The sequence below is a fragment of the Cololabis saira genome, chromosome 15, assembly GCF_033807715.1.
Source record: "Cololabis saira isolate AMF1-May2022 chromosome 15, fColSai1.1, whole genome shotgun sequence".
Taxonomy (NCBI): domain Eukaryota; kingdom Metazoa; phylum Chordata; class Actinopteri; order Beloniformes; family Belonidae; genus Cololabis; species Cololabis saira.
Window position 1 is genome coordinate 11,416,765 of NC_084601.1, and position 18,577 is coordinate 11,435,341.

Consider the following 18,577-nt stretch of genomic DNA (forward strand, 5'->3'; position numbering starts at 1 on the left):
CGTGAATTTACTTATTGCTTTGCCATTTTGTGTTTATGATTTTGGCCTTTTAAAGGTCCAGGTACTTTGCAACTGTAAAACATTCTGGTGTCGATAATTATTACACACACACACGCGCATATAATTTAAGGCTGATAAAAGATAACAAAACACTTTATTAGGCTTACCACCATTATGCCTAAAATACTCCACAAACAATAAGGTTCCTCCAGAAGTTTTTTGTCACACCCCGATCTGGTTTTGGTAGATCCATGAAGCAGCCTATTGATTATACAGGACTGTCTCAGAAAATTTGAATATTGTGATTTTCTGTAATGCAATTATAAAAATGTCATACATTCTGGATTCATTACAAATCAACTGAAATATTGCAAGCTTTTTATTATTTTAATATTGCTGATCATGGCTTACAGCTTAAGAAAACTCAAATATCCTATCTCAAAAAATTAGAATATTCTGGGAATCTTAATCTTAAACTGTAAACCATAATCAGCAATATTAAAATAATAAAATGCTTGCAATATTTTAGTTGATTTGTAATGAATCCAGAATGTATGACATTTTTGTTTTTTTTTAATTGCATTACAGAAAATAAAGAACTTTATCACAATATTCTAATCTTCTGAGACAGTCCTGTAAATTAAAACATTAATAAAATCTGAGACGAGTGTGGAATTTTTTTGGAGTTTTCAAATATGACTATTGATCAAAGAAAAAAGACACCCATGGAAAAACAAATGTCTTCAGTAGTCATGAACATGATGACGGAGTTGTGGGTATCGGTGATGCTGGCGGGAGCTGCAGCTGATTCCCCTCTCAGCCAATCAGCGGCCAGAGCTGGGCAGGAGTAAAGCCCCGCCCCCTCTCGTGACGCACACATCTCCCGTAAAGCCTGATTTATGGTTCCGCGTTAAATCGTCGCAGGGCCTACGGCGTGGGGTACGCGGCGACGCGCACCGTACTCTGCGTCGGTGTGACGCGGAACCATAAATCAGCCGTGAGTTGATGCTGGTCAGCTGCTGACAGTCTGCGTGGAGCAGCCTGTGACAGCTCCGCCTGATGGAAACACAAACGGGGAGACGTCCGGGGAAGATGCTGCGGGGGCCGTGACACGACCACGAACCGCTCTCGGTGCGTGTCAGCTCCAGCTGCACCTGTCGTGGATGATTTTCCCCGATGGGTTGTGGAGGAAGTCGGGCGGACGCGATCATCGAGCCGAGGTACCATGAAAGCTGGACGAGGGAAACAGAATCGACGTGGCTCACCAATACAGATATAGACACCCCCATATCCAGTTCCACCGGTGAGTTGATTTGTGTCTAAAACTGAAACATGAAATAAATCTTTCTTTGCAGGGCAAATAATTAAACCCCAGGTATGATACAACAGGGTGCAGTCCGCAATGCAAATCATAACCATACCCCGCTGACACAGGGACTCTTTACTGTCTCTATGTGTTTGTTTTTAGACGTTTTATGTCATCCTGTTTTGCTGAAGGTAAACCTGTAGAGGCCAGTAAGGAGAAGAGGATGGTGAACACGGGCATCCAGTGTGGGAAACAGGCCCTGAGCTCCAATGGCTCCAGCCAGCATCGGAGAGCCAGGCGCTCCTTCAGTGATGTAGGTGTCAGGGTGGGCAGGTGTCTTTGCTCTTAACCAGGGGCGATTTTAGCATCAGAGCTTTGGGGGGGCTCAGCCTCCCCAAAGTTCATGGACCACAGAACCCCTAGGGGGGTCCGGGGTCATGCCCCCCCGGAAGAAAAATGTGTAGATTTTAAGTAAAAATGGATCAATCTGGTGCACTTTGAGGTCAAAATGAAGAGACTAGATCTATGAAGACCTATACACATCAATATCTTCTTTACTGTTCTGTGGTTTTACAGCGATGAAAAAATAATTGTTTCCCTATATATATTCTGCATACAGGTTATGGTAGAATTTTGCTTGCATAAATAATACCAAAATCACTTCAGGGGAGACTCAAGTAAAGTAACATTTTGCTTTGTAGGCAAAACAAAAGTAAAATTAAATCAAATCAGATGGAACTTCCTAACTTATTGGCTGGAATAATATTCCGACAAGATAATAATATACTGTAAGCTAAAGCAGGAGTTTGCAGTCAACTAGTTGAAATTAATATGTGGCAGTATTTGTGGGGGTCAAAATCTATTTAGGGTGTACCTACTACCACAAATAGATCAGTGGGAAGCAGGAAATTGTCTCAATTTTTTTGGGGGGGCCGAGACTTCTTTTGGGGGGGCTCAAGTCCCCCCAAAAAGGGCCTAGTGGCGCCCCTGCTCTTAACATACCTTTATTTTGGACTTAATACAGTATGCAGCCCATGTTGTCTTACAGTGCTTTTTCTGGCTTTCATATTAACTCCTAGGACTGTAGTAAACCTCTATTTAGCCACAAGTCCCACAGAAGTTGTAAATGTAAGAATACATACTTTCTCACTGAGAAGACCACATTGTTCAGCATGATCTGAATTTAGGAGAAATGGCCCACTAGGGGGGGAAAAAAGATAGCAGGAATGTTGTTCTCTCCGTGAACTGCCACCTCATCGTGAGAGGGGGAAGCTGCGTTGTTATAGGTGCAATCGCTCAAGCAAGGCCAGGCTAAGAGCAATAAACCTACTTACACATTTTTTTCTTCAAAGATGAAAAATCTTATCAGTCTGATCCAACAAATTAAGTCCTAGCATCTCAGACCCATCTACTGTTGTTTTTCCAGCTTTAACTTTCAACTCATGGCACAACTTAAGTGACTCAAGTGGTAATTGACCATGTTTGTACTCTCACTGTAAATGTGGTGACATTTAGAATAACATTCACAATCCTTTCACAGCAGAGTACACGTGACTCTAAAAGGCAGGCATCAAAGGAAGCTGCTGCTCTGTCCAAAGAAGGCCAGCCTGCAAGTATCAACAGTAGTGAAGATCCTGAACCTGGGAACGCATGCGACGAGAGATGAAATGAGAGCTGAGACACTGTGAAGAGGCGGCTGGCTGACCAGAACAGAAGATGTGGTACTTTTTTTGCAGACCTGCGTGGATGGTGTTTGCTGTTGACTTTGCAGGATCCTGGATAATATATGGTGGTGATTGACAACTTCAACACCTGCTCATGTCTCCACCCAACGCTCTTTGGATGCTGCATCATTGTTGCATGTGTAAGAAAGGGAGTGGGTAACAGCGTTCACACTTGCCACCATGCTATTCTTCCATGCCTATGGTACTGGTCAGGGAATGTGTCACTGTGTTTAGACAATTATAATATTATATTGTTTTTTCTTTAAAGGACACATTTCCCCATATGCACATGATAATCATGATCTGCGCATCAAATGTGTTCTTGCCAGGGCCTTTCTCAAGAATTTGCTTTAGGTCTTTGTGGAAGAAAACTCCATTTGTTGTTAGTATGGAGTCACTGTTTAAACCCTACCTGAAGTGCTGTTTTGAAGCTGAAATCTAGATGTTTCAAGCTTGAAGGCTAAAGACTGTCTTCTCTAGCTTTTGCAAGATAAAAACAACAACAAAATAACTAAACCCGCATGTGCCTACAATTCCTCTTGATTTGAGCTGCTTTTGTTGTAACTTAGAGGGTTATTTATTCACTTATTCTGTATGATGTGTTTGACAATTTTTTATTATCTCTATTTGTGTGTAAGTGTGTGTGTCTGTTATGTTGCACCTTTTTATTTACAACAATTTAATGTTACCACATGTAATTCTGGTGGCTCACACTGACTGCATGTACACATTAATCTCATAATGATTAGGTATTACTAACTGAAGTCCCAGAAATGTTGAAGTTAAGTATTCATCCAAAAAAATTGAATATGATCAGCAGATGGCGATGTTGACAAACTGTTAGTATTGACAGCAACTGCTTGAGGAAAAAGATGGATTTTTAAAGAGGCTTTGTTTTAGCTTGCTCAAATATAAATGGAAAATAATCTGCTGATCATATAGCTTTAAAGTTTAATTTAACCATATTAATCATATGACTGTAAGTACTGTAACTTGTGAAGAATTTTTGATGATTCACTGAGATTATAATGGTGATATTTTCGACTCACACCACATTTTTGATGGAAAACAAACTTTAGAATTTAACATATAGGATCTATTTTAATTTTTTGTCTTCATTAAAATTGTTGCTGGCTGCAATTGTGAAACCTGGCTAAAGACGTGCTGTGTGTGCAATCATTTCTCGTTCACTACAGTAAAGGCAAAAGCATGTTTTAAAAGCATAAATCAGCAAAGTCTGTGGTTTAGAAACTTAGTTATATACAATTTAATCCACTGTTCTCACACTTTAGACGATTTTTATAAATGTATAAAGCCTATACCAATCAAATTCTTTATTATGGCAAATATTTAATTGTAACTGTATAACTGTATAACTAGCTTTTGTTGTACATTTTGTAGAAGTCTCACCTTGCAAGTGTACCCCAGGAAGTTAAGGAATACAGTTAATACTACTAATATTCCCTGAAATAAAAATAGAAAAAGCTGTCTATAATGGATATTGAATGGTATTTTCACCCTCTCAAATTTTAAGACTTTTGATAGATCAAGGGTAGGCAACTCTGGTCTTGGAGAGCCGCAGTCCTGCATGTTTTATGTTTCTCTGTTTCATCGCACCCACAAAGGACTGTGTAACAGACTTGTGCAGACCTGATGAGAAGCTGATTATTAGAAGATAATTAGAATCAGGTGTGGTGGTGCAAGGAGACATCTAAAACCCGCAGGAATGCGGCTTTCTAGGACCAGGGTTGTCTGCCCCAGTACAGCAAAAACCTTCTGTATAGCCACCCACAAACTGCTGATTTGATCATCTCTAAAACACATATGTGTTTTGAATGAAATACATAACTGCAAAAAAAATGATTAGCTGATATATCAAAGTATCTTTTATTTTAATCTCTTTCTGAAATGTCGATACTATTTGCCTTATAATGCCTTACTGTTTTTTGTTATCAATTTGATTTATGTTTACCTTATTGTGTTTGTGTGCGTCTTGCTCATGATACCTCCCAAAATATGTTCTATTTTCTTATATTGTATTGTATGTCCTCCACAGGCAGTTTGTATAAATGTGTGTTTTTGTTTATAAAATGTGTTAAATTAAAAACAACAACAAACAAACAAAAAAACTAATAAAAACATGTTTTGAATGCGCAGACACCTGTTAAAAATACCTGTTGAAATGATTATTTCTTCTGACGAAAACTGTGCTCGATATCTTTTATAATTTTTTAAAACTTGTATTTATTTGGCCTTTTATTTACCTAGTAGAAGTCGTGTGCACGGTTCCGGTGTTCTGCCAATCCTTGCTACCTGCCGAGAAAAATCGAGAAATGCTACTTTGTGGTTCTGCGCATGCGCACAGTCGCGGCTTCATCACAACGTGATACAATGAGCTGTGTCATCAACAGAGATGTACAGACCTTGATGACAAGCTAATGAGGACCATTAATTAGAATCAAGTGTGTTGATGCAAGGCAACATCTAAAACACAAAGGGCAGGGAGGCCCGAGAACCGGAATTGAAAACCCCTGCCCTAAACCACTTCTTTTTCCCCCCAAGTGGTCCTTGTCGCTTGCCAGGCCGTTATTGTAAATAAGAATGTTCCTTAATGATCTGCCTGGCTAAATAAAGGCCAATGACTGAATGAATATCAAATAAAGCTATAGAATTGTTTTTTTTTCCTCTTTATCGTATGATGTTCACAAAGTGTAATGCAATTCATGTCATGGGTCGTGTATTTTGAAGGATCAAATACTCAACATCCCATGTTATCAATTTTACATGGTGCAAGAAATGATGGGCGTGGCAATCAAACTTTGAAAATCGACTGTGCGCATGCGCAGATCCACAAAGTAGCATTTCTCTGCAGGGAACAAGGATTGGCAGAACACCGGCACTGGCAGGTGAGAACCGGGCGGGCACAGAGACCCTGCGGACGCTGCTGCCAGCCTGCTCCGCTGAATCTCCGTAGAGACGCCAGTGAAACCAGTGACACCAGCAAACCATGCCCTGCAGACACGCCGACACCGACTCCTGCCTCTCATGACTCTATCCTGCACGGTAGGACCGTAACATGACGTGAGCATGGCCAAGCGACCGGGGACCGACGACGGGAGTCTGACTTCGCCGACCGTTGTTCGGGATTTCATCGCGGATTTAAACCCAGGCGCGGACGTCAACATGGACATGGGCGATGGAGCCGAGGACGTTTCCCTGGAGGAGATCCTGAGCCTGTACAGCCAGCCCATCAACGAGGAGCAGGCGTGGGCCGTGTGCTACCAGTGCTGCCGGACTCTGGCGCAGAAACACCGCAGGAGAGCGTCCAAGTCTGCGGGAGCCTCGGCAGCCGAGTACCCGCGGAGGATCGAGGGACCCGGGGATGTGAGGATCGGGAGGGATGGAGCCGTTAAGCTCCACTTTGAAAACGCCACAGGTAACTAAACACATTTTTTGGACCTCAGTTTTCCTCCCAGGCCGAATAGAACGAGTGCAGCATCCCTGTAAAGCCTGAATTATGGTTCTGTGGTTAAATCGACGCAGAGTCTACGGCGTAGGTTACGCGGCGACGCGCACCGTCCCGCTACTCTTCGCCGTAGCCCTGCGTCGGTGTAGCGCGGAACCATAAATCAGCCTTAAAGAGGCCATATTGTTGTGGCTGTCTGCTTCCAGCCATGTGGCGACTTTCTTTTTCTGTCTCCCGATGCGCTTGTCAAACAACCAGTACTCGAGTTGTAAAAAAAAAAAAAACCAGGGGGGGATGGTGGATTTTATTATATGGGGACAGATAATTTGTGCTGATTACAAATAATATAATATATTACAAATAATAGCACTGACCAAAACACCTGCAGAAATACTGCAGGAATGACATAGCAGCAGTTAAATGCAGCCTTCTGTAAGCTTTAAATATCCACTGGGCTTACATCAAATACATCAAAACACAACAATAAAAAACAGTTTTCTGAACTTATCAATATGACTCTGTCCTTCACAGGATAAGTAAAATGGATCACTGCAAAAACTCAAAATCTTAACAAGAATATTTGTCTTATTTCTTGTTCAAATATCTCATTTTAGTAAAAAAAAATCTCAAAGAAGACTCATCACTGGAAAAAACAACAATTTTCACCTGTTTCAAGTAGATTTTCACTTAAAATAAGTAGAAAAATCTGCCAGTGGAACAAGATTTTTTTGCTTGTAATAAGAAGATAAATCTTGTCCCACTGGCAGATTTTCCTACTTATTTCAAGTGAAAATTTACTTGAAATAGGTGAAAATTTTCACATTTTTCTGGTGTTATTTTTCTGGTGATGACTCTAAATGTTGAAATAGCAGTAAAACCACATTCATTGATGAAATGACATAAGGGATGGAAAGGGGGATGGCAGTTTTACAGGGGGGATGATTTGGACCGTTTTTATTTCAGGGGGGGATGCCATCCCCCCATACCCCCTCAACTCCAGTACTGCAAACAACACGCCGCTGCTTGGCAGTCTCAGTGACCGAGGAAGATGTATTCATTGACAGTCACCACCGGAATATCATATTTGTATTGCAAACAGGAATTATAAAGCTGCCAATCTGGGGAAATGGCAGTTTGAAGCTTATGGTGGTCGGTCGGCGTCAGTAAACAGTGAACCACGTGATGCATTTCAAACCTCAGGAGCACCTTTGGTCAATGAAAGAACTCCAATGAGAGAGTAGCAATAAACCAGAGAGTCATTAGTCGTATATAGCTGCCAACAGGGTGAGTAATGGCATTGAGACAAGGGGCAAATGACTGAACTTTACCTGTAGTAAAACATTATACTCAGTTCACATTTGGTATGGTTAACATTAAATAGATTAAATGCTTAGACGTATGGGGGGCTTACTCCACTGTGATGGCAGCTGATATATGTGTATAGATAAGAGGAAAATTAGTGATTAGGTGGCAGAAAATGAAAGTTTTCTGCCACCTAATCCACACAAAAAGATTTGAAATGACAATGCCAAGTCATTCTGTGACTTGAATATCTTCATAAGCTAGACCCTCAGTCAACTAACATAAAAAGCACTTTGAGTCACACAGAGTAAACACTACTAACAGCATTAACAAACTATGCAAATGGACACCAGGAACTAAGTCTGTTGTCTACAGCCCTGTGCAGCATTTTAGAGCAAACACTCCCTTTTCACGCACCAGCTCAGGCTGGTAGACCGGTGTTCTCGATGCCTCAAAGCCTTGTGGCGTTTTTTCTCTGCATGCCATTAAAGCGTGAAGGACAAAAGTGGGTGTGGGAGGAGGTGTGTCATCATACCTGCGGTTGTCTCACCTGTCTCGGTAACACAATAGCCCCATTTCTTCAGATAGTCTCCTATAATTAGTGCATCCCTTTCCTCTCACATCTTACTTAACTGGTCATTAATGTTTGCTGTTTGAGGCACTGGCTCTTGCAGAATAAACCGATTGAGTGAATGCTGCTGAGCATCTTTGCCCTACCAGAAATAGATCAAAGGTGATGATTGAAGGCACCGACTTTACAAGTGTGAGTGCAGAAGAGTTTGGAGATTGTGTGGAGATTTTTGAGCTGCTCATCTGGTTTGTGGCCGAGGTATTTTGGGACAGCTTGGACCCTGTCCTGATTCTTATTAGGCCCAGTGATGAGAGAGATGTGAGACCTATTAAGCCCAGAGAAGAGCAGCGGATGGTAGAAGAGATTTGTAATCCAGCAGAAAACCAGTGCTTATGCAACCTTCATATGGCGTATGCATGAGTCAGAGTGAGAAGGTGGCATGATTTGGCCAGCTCCCATACCACCCGTCCAGAACTCGACAATCACTGGTAATGTCAGGGATGCAAACGAGGAAGGGTTTATTTTTGTGACGCATTGCAAAAAAGATAATTAGACGAAGACACCCACTGTCTGAGCCAAGTCTTGTGTTTCGGTCAGTGGATACAAGATGCTCCATCTGCAGTCAGATCAATTCACGTGGAGTGTGTGGGGGAACGTGCTCACATCCGCTCTGCGTCCGGAAAAGCATAAGCCAACATTGTTTTTCCAGACTTGTGACTCATCTTCCTATTATGGAAATGTTTGTCAAGATCAAGCATCTTCCGCTGTGTTTATTTATTAGATCAAATCATGTTGGCTCAATAAAGATACAATTATATTTTCTCAGCAGCGTTTTTTCTTTTTTAAAGAATTGGGTTGTCAAAGCTGGGGCTACCCGCTGCACCAAATATGTGGACTAATATTTACATGAGCCAGGAGAGACGAGTGCCCTGGCCATGCCACCTCCCTGGGTGGGATGACTCTTTCATTTATGTGCACCAAAACAGGTTCAATAAAAATGGTAACTAAGTTACTTAGTTTTAAGTTAAAGGGGACCTATTATGAAAAACAGGTTTTCTCTTGCTTTAACATATATAAAGTGGTCTCCCCTCAGCCTGCCAACTCAGAGAAGGAGGAAAGCAACCAAATTCTGCAGTGTCTGTACAGCCGCCCGGATGATCCATCCAGTGTCATGTGGATCTACGAGCTGTTCAGATTCTGCTCCGTCGTTAAGTAACGAAAATGCGATTTACATAGGTTGGCTTCTGATGCGTGAAACCACGCCCACGCCGGCCGGAGCTTCCGCCATTTTTTCGTAGCGGTGTATTGGGTCATTAAGGCAGCCAATCAGCACAGAGCCTCATTATCATAGCCCCGCCCACTCAGAATCCCGCATAGATAATGAGGTTAGAGAATGGGAAGATAAAGACATGGCTCAGAGGCTGAATTTCTAATTTATTTAGCAAAAACAATCAAAAGCTTGTTTTTAAGACATTCAAGGCTTGTTTAAAATATGTATTACCGTAGATGCCATAATAGGTCCCCTTTAAGTTAGTTTTCAAAGTATGTTTTATTTACATGGCGTGAACCAATTTACAGTCTGGACTGACGTTAAAGTCCACTGCTCTGTCACTGTAATTTGTACTTTAATCCTTGTCCCCTATCAGCCTTTATCTTTTGTTCAGATCAATATCTCTGGCAACTAGCTGTTTTATGGAATTTTGAAAAAAAAACGACAACAAAAAAAAACATTTCACAATAAAAGTTTGACATTTTATTGAAACATTAGCAATCATCCCATAGAAATATACTCATTATTCTGGTTGAATTTATTTTTATCTAGAAGGTTCGCAGGAGTTCAAACCTTAGGGTCAGCGTTAGATACTGAATTCTTACATTTAACATTGACAGAATGGGAAATTATACAGGACAGTGTAAAGAGTTCGGTCTTCATTGTGCGAATGAACAACCACGTTACTATAAACCAGCCGTAGTAAGCTGTCACCTCCAGGCAGTACGCCATGTCTGCAGAGAAAACGCAATCATTTATTCACTCTAGTTAGTAATGCAGCATGTGTAGCTTCCATGCTCCTGCGGTGGCTCTGCCAAGTCTCCAGTCTCTTTCTTAATAGATTCATTTTAATATTTTATCTCCTGTAACGCTTCACTAGGGCTCATGTCTTCTGTCCTGGTTCACTTCAGGTCTTCCATAACTGTTGAATACGTAGATACGAGTAAAGGGTCATCCATGCCAAGAGCTATAACCCTCACGATAATAATGTAAGCATCCATTATCGCTGAGCGATTATGTTTTGTAAGCAGTGACGGCAAGTATGTGCTGCATTTTCAGCCTATTATGTCTATTGAATGTTAAATATGTGGAAGCCTTTAGCCAAGACTGGTTGATTTTCAAAGTAAAATAGCTTCCTAGATCATCTACTAGTTTACTTAAAGAGTCAGAAATTGTAGATATAACCTTATTTTAGTTTCCATTTATTCTGCTCTTAGTGAAAATAATATAAATGATGCGATAACAGTACTTTTTATTTATTTTAATGCCTACTAATGATCCAATCATCATTGTGGTGTGAACTCCATCATCCACCATTAAATTGGAAACATATTTACAAATGCATTATATTAGTGGCTCTTTGATTTGAATGTCTCTGAAGTTGGAGAAGGTGCGTCTACATTTCTGATGGCTACTAGGAGCTGCATGTGAATAACTGTCCTCTCTGCTCTTTCTCTACAGATAAATACCAATCAGCCCCCTCATCATTAGAGGTAAGTGGACACTGGCCTCTTCCATCTCTGTTGGAATAATCTGTTTTGTAGTAATGTTTCAATTTTATTTATATAGCCTCTATTACAACAAAAGTTGTCTCTAGGCGCTTTGCAGAGACCCAGAACATGACCCCCGAGCAATTATTATATAAACAATGGCAGGTAAAAACTCCCTAGTGGGAGAAAAATCAAGGCCAAACTGTGGCAAGGAAAAACTCCCCTTTATGAGGGAAGACAAAACATCTATTTTTTTACCAAACTCGAGTGAAACCCAGGAGATCTTGACCGTTGGCTCATCAGTGGCACTTAAAAGGGAAATTTCTTTCCTGCAGAGCCTATTACATCTTTAGGAATAGATGTCATAGTCATAATTCATTGCTGTGATGATCTGCCTTCTTTGATGCTTAATTTTTGTCTGCATCATCTGTAGATATTTCACATAAGTAATTTCCCAAAGCGTATAATTGCGGGAAAGTTTGAACTGTGAATAGAGCTTCTATTTGTTTATCCTAATTGAACAAAAATGCAACCTTTTTGCCTGAAATTGAGCTCTGACCCGTGATGTACAGAATGCCAATGAGTGGGAGTGTGCTCTGCATAAATATCTCACTTTTCTTTTTGTGGTTATTGTGTCTTCTGCTCTCTAACGGTAGATCAGCACAGAGAAGAGAGCCTCTTTGCTCCTTTTATTTTCTGTTCATGACTTCATTACTTTTTTTCTTTTTTTCTTGAAACAATAATTCCCTCAACTTATCATCGTAAAAGCCTTTTGAGACATACACGTGACTTGTCTCTGTTTGGCCAAGCAAGGTACACTGTGTAGTGTTTGGAGGAGGCGTCTGTTCCAGCCTCTTTTTGTGTGCACAGACTAATTACTAATAAACTTGTCCACTCCCAGCAGTTGGACATCCTTCCTGTTCGTCTTCTGCTTCATGTGATCCCAGACATGAACAGTACACGTGTGTTCTGCTCGGCCTCCTTAAAAACAGAATTCCTTTACCTCAGCTGACGGCCAACACGGATGAGGTCACACTGGCTAATTGTTTTTAACAGAGCCTGACAGTCACTGAGGAGAAAACGCTTGCTGTTGTCGCTTTCCCATCCTCGCGGAGCACTGCTGCTCCTTAGCTAAGTTTAAAAAAGACCAAAAAAAAAAAGAGTTTTAGATGGTTGAAGCAGGATTTTGTCTCGCATGATTGATTTAGCGTGTGCTGAGTTGCACTTACAGAGTGTGTTTGTTTTTGCTGGCCGTTTTTGTAAATAACATGTTGCACAATTGCACTTTTTAATCCGTGAATTATCCTGAGAGTCACACAATGTCAATCATGTGGTTGAAACTGGCGGACGCATATTTGTGAAAATCTGTTTGTTTTTCATCCTGTTTGATTTATTGCCCACTTTAGCACTGAAGTATGAATCTATCATCAAAGTGAGTGCTCCATCTGAACCAGACGCTCATCTTTTCTTGCAGTATTTTTGCATTTATGCCAGAGAAAACGAAAGCACCGTAGATCTGACTAACAGATGATGTTCAGAATGGATTTTGAAACTTTTTTTTTCTGTCAAACCTCTTTTAAACTGGCTTTTAAAGGAAAAAAAAAACCCTCCACTCATAGCCTTTGGCATCTGTTTTTTGAGTGTGATGAGAAAGTGCTTAATTGCTGTTCTTGCATCAAGAGTGTATAGTGGTTGCGGGTGTTTATCCGTTCCAGCTCCCGTCAGCATAAATCTGGACAAAATACTGGATTGGATATGCTGATGAGTGCGTTCGCTGGAGGCAGCATGAGTGGATAAAGCTTATTTGTTCTTTACAGAAGCTGTTAATAACCAGAAAATGTCTCAAGGAAGCTCTGAAACTGACAGAAACTACTCATAGCCAATCTGCAAGCCACAGGCGAGCTTTAGTAGGTGTACCTGAGCTCGATTTAGAAAAATAAAAGTTATTGGTAAAGGGCATGGGATTTCAATGAAAACCACAGGGTTGGGCTGTCGAGTGCTGCTTGAAATGCACTTAATCCATTCAGGGGATAAAACTACAAACAGTAGGTTAAAAACAGCATCAACCTTTTGTATGAAATGTTGTTTTGAACCTGCAGAGCAGGATCAGAGCTAAAAAATGTAGCTCTTTTTAACCTCAGCCAGGTTCCACAAAGCACTTCAGGTACACACCCATACATGCAACTCATATTTGCAATTATGCAGCGTTTCCTTTTTCAACAATAACACACCAATTAGCTTATTGGAGGATTCAGCGATAGGAGGAAACGCAGAAGGGCTGGATGTTGAGCCGGGGATCTTTAAATTGGAAGGCATGGAGCTGAGGTGTCTGGAATTACTGTTTAAGCCAACAAACGTTTCCACACCTACTTGAAGTGGTTTGCTGTTTTCCAAAAAGACTTTGTCAGTTAGTGAAGAAGAGGGAAAATTAAATCAGTTCTGCCATTGAGAACATGTTACTTACGTGATCATCACGGGAACAATCAACTGTTTGTGTTTTGAGAGAATGAACATGGAGGAAAGTCCCTTAAACAAAAGAAATGCCACAACATTCAATATTAAAAGAGTTCCTGATGACATCTTTCCGTTTACTGACTGGCTTTTGTTTCTTGTCGTTTTGTTTGCCATGGCCATGCACAGCCATGGTTTCTGCTCCAAGCCAGGAAATTAAAATTATTGTTATTATTACAGCAAAACTGAGGATTTGTTTTTATTCAAATTCAAATATCAGTCTCAATTTAATGAAAAGTAATATTTAAATGTCTTTTTATTTACCATTGTCTGTCTCTTGTGGTGTCTTGTCCCTGCTACTGTAAAAAAATAACTCAAATGAACTTTGGACTCCGGTTCTGGTCATCTCTCGGGGCGACTTGGTACCGCTTTACACCCTCTTATCACGCATGAGTAGCGAGGGAGCTGTCCCGCAGAGCTGCAGGGGACCAGGTAGCAGAGGGGATGAAGGCCCTGCTCAGACCTCGTATTAATGTGTGTCCTTAAGAAATTCAGTCACAAACGCCAGTGCTTAAGCCGCTGTGTTCACATATGGTGTTAAAATGTGTACAAACCCATCTTGAGTGATCAGATCTGACCTTTTCACTCTATTTACAAATAAATAGATGCCCTTTTCACTTGCAAAAGTCTGCATTCAGATCTTGACCACAGTCAGATAATTTAGTAAAATGAAGAACATGCAGCCCCACACGTGGTACCGTCTTTACAGGAACACGACTATGTTCTCTCGCACTGTTTGGTATTCTTGAGCGCCTTGTGTTTGGTCTCGTTTGTCGGCCAGTGGTGAGAGGGAGTCAGTCTGCTAATCGGCAGTACCACTATCTCTTACAGCATCTAGTCTTTGGAGCTAATGGCTGGCGTGTGTGGAAAACACCTGCCGTAGATGCTGGGATGGGATAATTATCCTTTATTTGTACTGCACCCAGTTGTGTTAGTTCTTCACATTGTTGACATGCTCCTGAGTCCTGAGGAAGAAAAATATGCATTGTAGCATGCACTCTATTGTAGCCTACAGTCCAAGCTTAACCTAGTTTTTTTTCCTCGGTTGCAAGATTAAGGTGAGATTACTTGTTGTATCCTATTACACCTGTTACAGGCACTCAAGTTTGGCAGAACTGCTGAGGTCCCCGTAGCTTATTTTAATTAGTTTTGCAAGATTATATATCAGCTAAAGCCACTGGTTTTGTAATGGATCTAAATTGAGTTTTAGTGAAAGTGTTATATTTAGTCATTGAAGTTGTTTTCTCTCACTAAAAATAACATAACATAAGCTTTAGAGTGTCCACTCAAATAGCTGGGTTTCACATGTTTCCAGTGGGAGCTTCAGCCCAGCCGTCGGACGATGGCGTAACTTAAGAGTGTGTGTCCGGGCGTCTGGTTGAACAGGGGCTGCAAGTGTCTGCATGTGAGGCTTGTGGACGTTGTTCTCCCCACCAGGCTGTGAGCGCCGTCACTACAATGCCTGTCACTCTTGTCAACTCTGATGTCAGACTGCACATTTTGAGTTGAAGAATGAGAATTCCAATGATGCTTTTAAATAACAGCTGTATGACTGGTAATGTTTTTATGGGTCAGGTGTTGCGTAGAACAGGTAGCTGACTTTCGGACCCACCTTTTGATCCATATACAGGACTGTCTCAGAAAATTAGAATATTGTGATTTTCTGTAATGCAATTACAAAAACAAAAATGTCATACATTCTGGATTCATTACAAATCAACTGAAATATTGCAAGCCTTTCATTATTTTAATATTGCTGATCATGGCTTACAGCTTAAGAAAACTCAAATATCCTATGTCAAAAAATTAGAATATTCTGGGAATCTTAATCTTAAACTGTAAATCATAATCAGCAATATTAAAATAATAAAAGGCTTGCAATATTTCAGTTGATTTGTAATGAATCCAGAATGTATGATATTTTAGTTTTTTTTAATTGCATTACAGAAAATAAAGAACTTTATCACAATATTCTAATTTTCTGAGACAGTCCTGTATGTGCGTGAACCCGTGACCTCATTGAGGCTACATTTCTGCCGATACTTAGACATTGAAAGAATGCATAAGTCCTCACGATCCAGTTATTGGTCCCTTGGCACTATTTTAGTCGGGTTGTTCTGTTTTTGTCTGATATTGAATAACTGGATTCATCCTTCCCTTCGTCTGCAGTATCTGCTTTTACGCCAAAGGCATCCCACTGATGTGTAGAAGTGAGGTGACTATCCGAGTCAGCAATTTCCAGTTGACTAAATAGATATATGCAAATTCAACAGATTCTGGCCAAGAGCAGTACAGTGTCCTGTCCCACTGTGAACTAGGATAGTGATGCAGCAGACCGGAGGAGGCGGCGTATTCTGCAGTGGAAGCCCTCTAGATTTAGCTGTGGTTATGCAACCGTCTGTGTTGTTATGGCTCTGCTTTACTACTGCAGCAGATGCTGAAGGCTGCTCATCTGGCAGCTTTGTGAACTCAAATGGCTGCAGTGATGCCTTTTTGGTTTTAACTGCAAAGTCGAGTGTGATATTCAGGAACTGTGTGTCAGCAGTTGCTGGAGTGTATTTTACATTTACATAAAAATATCTGAAGAACAGCGGTATAATAAGGTGGTTTCAAGTCTGCTTCTGGGGGGAACTTTATGGAACATCCACTGATGGGAAAATTGGTAACTAACTTGAATGTTTTCCACTTGTGAATAATCTTTTCTAATGGACTCCAGTCGCATATGCTTTTAATTAAGTTTGGTTGTGGAAAAAGCTGATGTGTCTTGAAATGCAACTGTACCCATTTTCACCAGTTAAGCTTTAAAATAAACAGAGTGGACCCCTTCTTTCCACAATTTCCTTAAGTCTTAATAAAATTTCTGACGCTTTGGTCAAAACGCCCCGGGTGTCTTCAACAACAAAAAGCTAAGAAACTGAGTATGATTGGATGTTGTGGCTGGAGAGCACAAGGGGAAATGAAGATGAGGAGACGGGATCATTCTCCTGGTTTGCAAATCGAAGGCTCGGTGAATGACATCCAACAGTATGGACAAAAAATATTTGGCTACACAATTTCATTGGTGAAGTCACGTGTTTTAATCAGTCCCATTGCCACAGGGAGGTTGGATGGCGTATAGCACGCTGACGCTGGACCAGGGAGCACTGGAAACAGTATGTGGAGTGGCGATTTACACGTCTGTTTTGGAAGTGTGGTGGTTCGGTCTTGGTTTGAATGCTGGGATAACATAACATTGCCTATAAGGGTTATTGGGGCTATTTTTCAGAGTTTGGGCTAAGCCCTTTATCTGCAGTGAAGGGAAATCTTGAAGCGTCAACATGCCAAGACATTTTGGAAGATGATATGCTTCTGCCTTTTTGGAGAAGGCCCTTTTCCATTCCAACATGACTGCCCCTGTGCACATGGTTCCTCCTGGTTTTGAGGAATTTGTTGTGCAGGAACTGGACTGGCCAGGACAGATTCCTGACCTCAACCCCATCAAGCACTGTGGGAGGAAATGGAAAGGAGCCTTCGGGGCAGACCTTTTCTCCAACATCAATGCATTACCTCATAATTGCTTTTCACAATATAGGGATGGACGTTTTCCCGGAGACACCCCAAAATCTCCATACTAGAGTTATTATGTATTGTATTTAAAGGGGACCTATTATGAAAAACCCGTTTTCTCTTGCTTTAACATATATAAAGTGGTCTCCCCTCAGCCTGCCAACTCAGAGAAGGAGGAAAGCAACCAAATTCTGCAGTGTCTGTACAGCCGCCTGGATGAGCCGTCCAGTGTGATGTCGATCTACGAGCCGTTCAGATTCTGCTCCCTTTCGTTACGTAACGACGGGCGCGATTTACTTCGGTTGGCCTCCGATGCGTGACCACGCCCACAACTAACTCCACCGGCCAGAGCTTCCGCAATTTTTTTCATAGCGGTGTATCGCGTCATTCAGGCAGCCAATCAGCACAGAGCCTCATTATCATAGCCCCGCCCACTCAGAATCCTGCATAGATAATGAGGTTAGAGAATGGGAAGATAAAGACATGACTCAGAGGCTGAATTTCTGATTTATTTAGCAAAAACAATCAAAAGCTTGTTTTTTAAGACATTCAAGGCCTGTTTAAAATAGGTATTAGATGCCATAATAGGTCCCCTTTAAATACACTGGCATTAGTGTTTATACTGTGGGCAGGCGTCCAGCCTCCACACAGTTATATTAATCATAGTTTTGATGGCCAAACAAAAGCAGGGGACAGTGTTGTGTTGCATCAGAATTTCTGTGCTGGTATTTAATTTTAAACACTAAAATAAATACCCAGACTTCTCCTTTTAAAAAAAATACAATGAAAATAATAAACATTTCTTTTCCCGAGGCAGTAATGTTGCTCAAAATAATGAGAAATCTTGTCTCTCAGTAATGCTGCACTGCATTCTGAATGAACCTATACAGTACGTAAGCTGCGCGCACTCTTTCTGAACACACTACACTTTGTGTGCTCAGTAGACGAGTGATTCTCTGACTCATCCTGCTGCTTTTCCTGAGAAGCATCTGAAAATGTGGGCGATGTCCTGGACTCTACCTGTGGTTGGCTAAAACCACACAGAGGAGAACACGTTTTAGTTTCATCCACCCAGCCCCCGTGGATAAATTACATTTGGCGCTACGCCAAACATGTCCGGCTGTACCTTTTTAAGTCTGCAGCAGATTTTCTGGCTTTCTTTTCCCAACTTATTATCCGCATATTTGTTCCCTCTCATTCCTCTGCCTTGCCTCTCTGCCTCATTCCGCTGTGTCACATGTCTTCAAATAAGATTTGTATGTGTAATTGGAAAACTAAGCCATGCTCTTACTTATTTCTGCTCTGCTCGTCAGTCAGGCTGGTTGCTGGAAAGATGCCCCCCCTCTTCATTCCTTCTGATTTCATCCTTCACAGGAGGAAAGGCATGATTG

At 41.2% G+C, this 18,577-nt stretch overlaps 2 protein-coding genes across 4 annotated transcripts in view; both read left to right on the plus strand.

The window, feature by feature from the left end:
* Positions 1–1,054: 1,054 nt before the first annotated feature.
* On the plus strand, positions 1,055–4,380 carry si:ch211-215i13.3 (brain and acute leukemia cytoplasmic protein). Its single transcript, XM_061741843.1, has 3 exons — positions 1,055–1,303; positions 1,498–1,619; positions 2,847–4,380. The coding sequence occupies exons 1-3, from the start codon at positions 1,177–1,179 to the stop codon at positions 2,970–2,972; spliced, it is 375 nt and encodes a 124-aa protein (XP_061597827.1). The 5' UTR covers positions 1,055–1,176; the 3' UTR covers positions 2,973–4,380.
* Positions 4,381–5,908: 1,528 nt separating this feature from the next.
* Positions 5,909–18,577, plus strand: part of spire1a (spire-type actin nucleation factor 1a) — a 35,305-nt gene continuing 22,636 nt past the window's right edge. For all 3 annotated transcript variants that reach the window (XM_061742493.1, XM_061742495.1, XM_061742494.1), the window contains exons 1-2: positions 5,909–6,466; positions 11,101–11,132. In XM_061742493.1, coding sequence (XP_061598477.1) covers positions 6,118–6,466; positions 11,101–11,132 — 381 coding nt within the window. In that variant the 5' untranslated portion in view covers positions 5,909–6,117. The remainder of the gene's footprint in view (positions 6,467–11,100; positions 11,133–18,577) is intronic.

Bases quoted from the DNA above. Each gene is read 5' to 3' on its own strand.
- si:ch211-215i13.3 (XM_061741843.1), top strand. From the start codon at position 1,177: ATGGGTTGTGGAGGAAGTCGGGCGGACGCGATCATCGAGCCGAGGTAC. The intron at 1,304-1,497 runs GTGAGTTGATTT...GTTTTGCTGAAG, and splicing joins CCCCATATCCAGTTCCACCG to GTAAACCTGTAGAGGCCAGT. The intron at 1,620-2,846 runs GTAGGTGTCAGG...ATCCTTTCACAG, and splicing joins CCAGGCGCTCCTTCAGTGAT to CAGAGTACACGTGACTCTAA.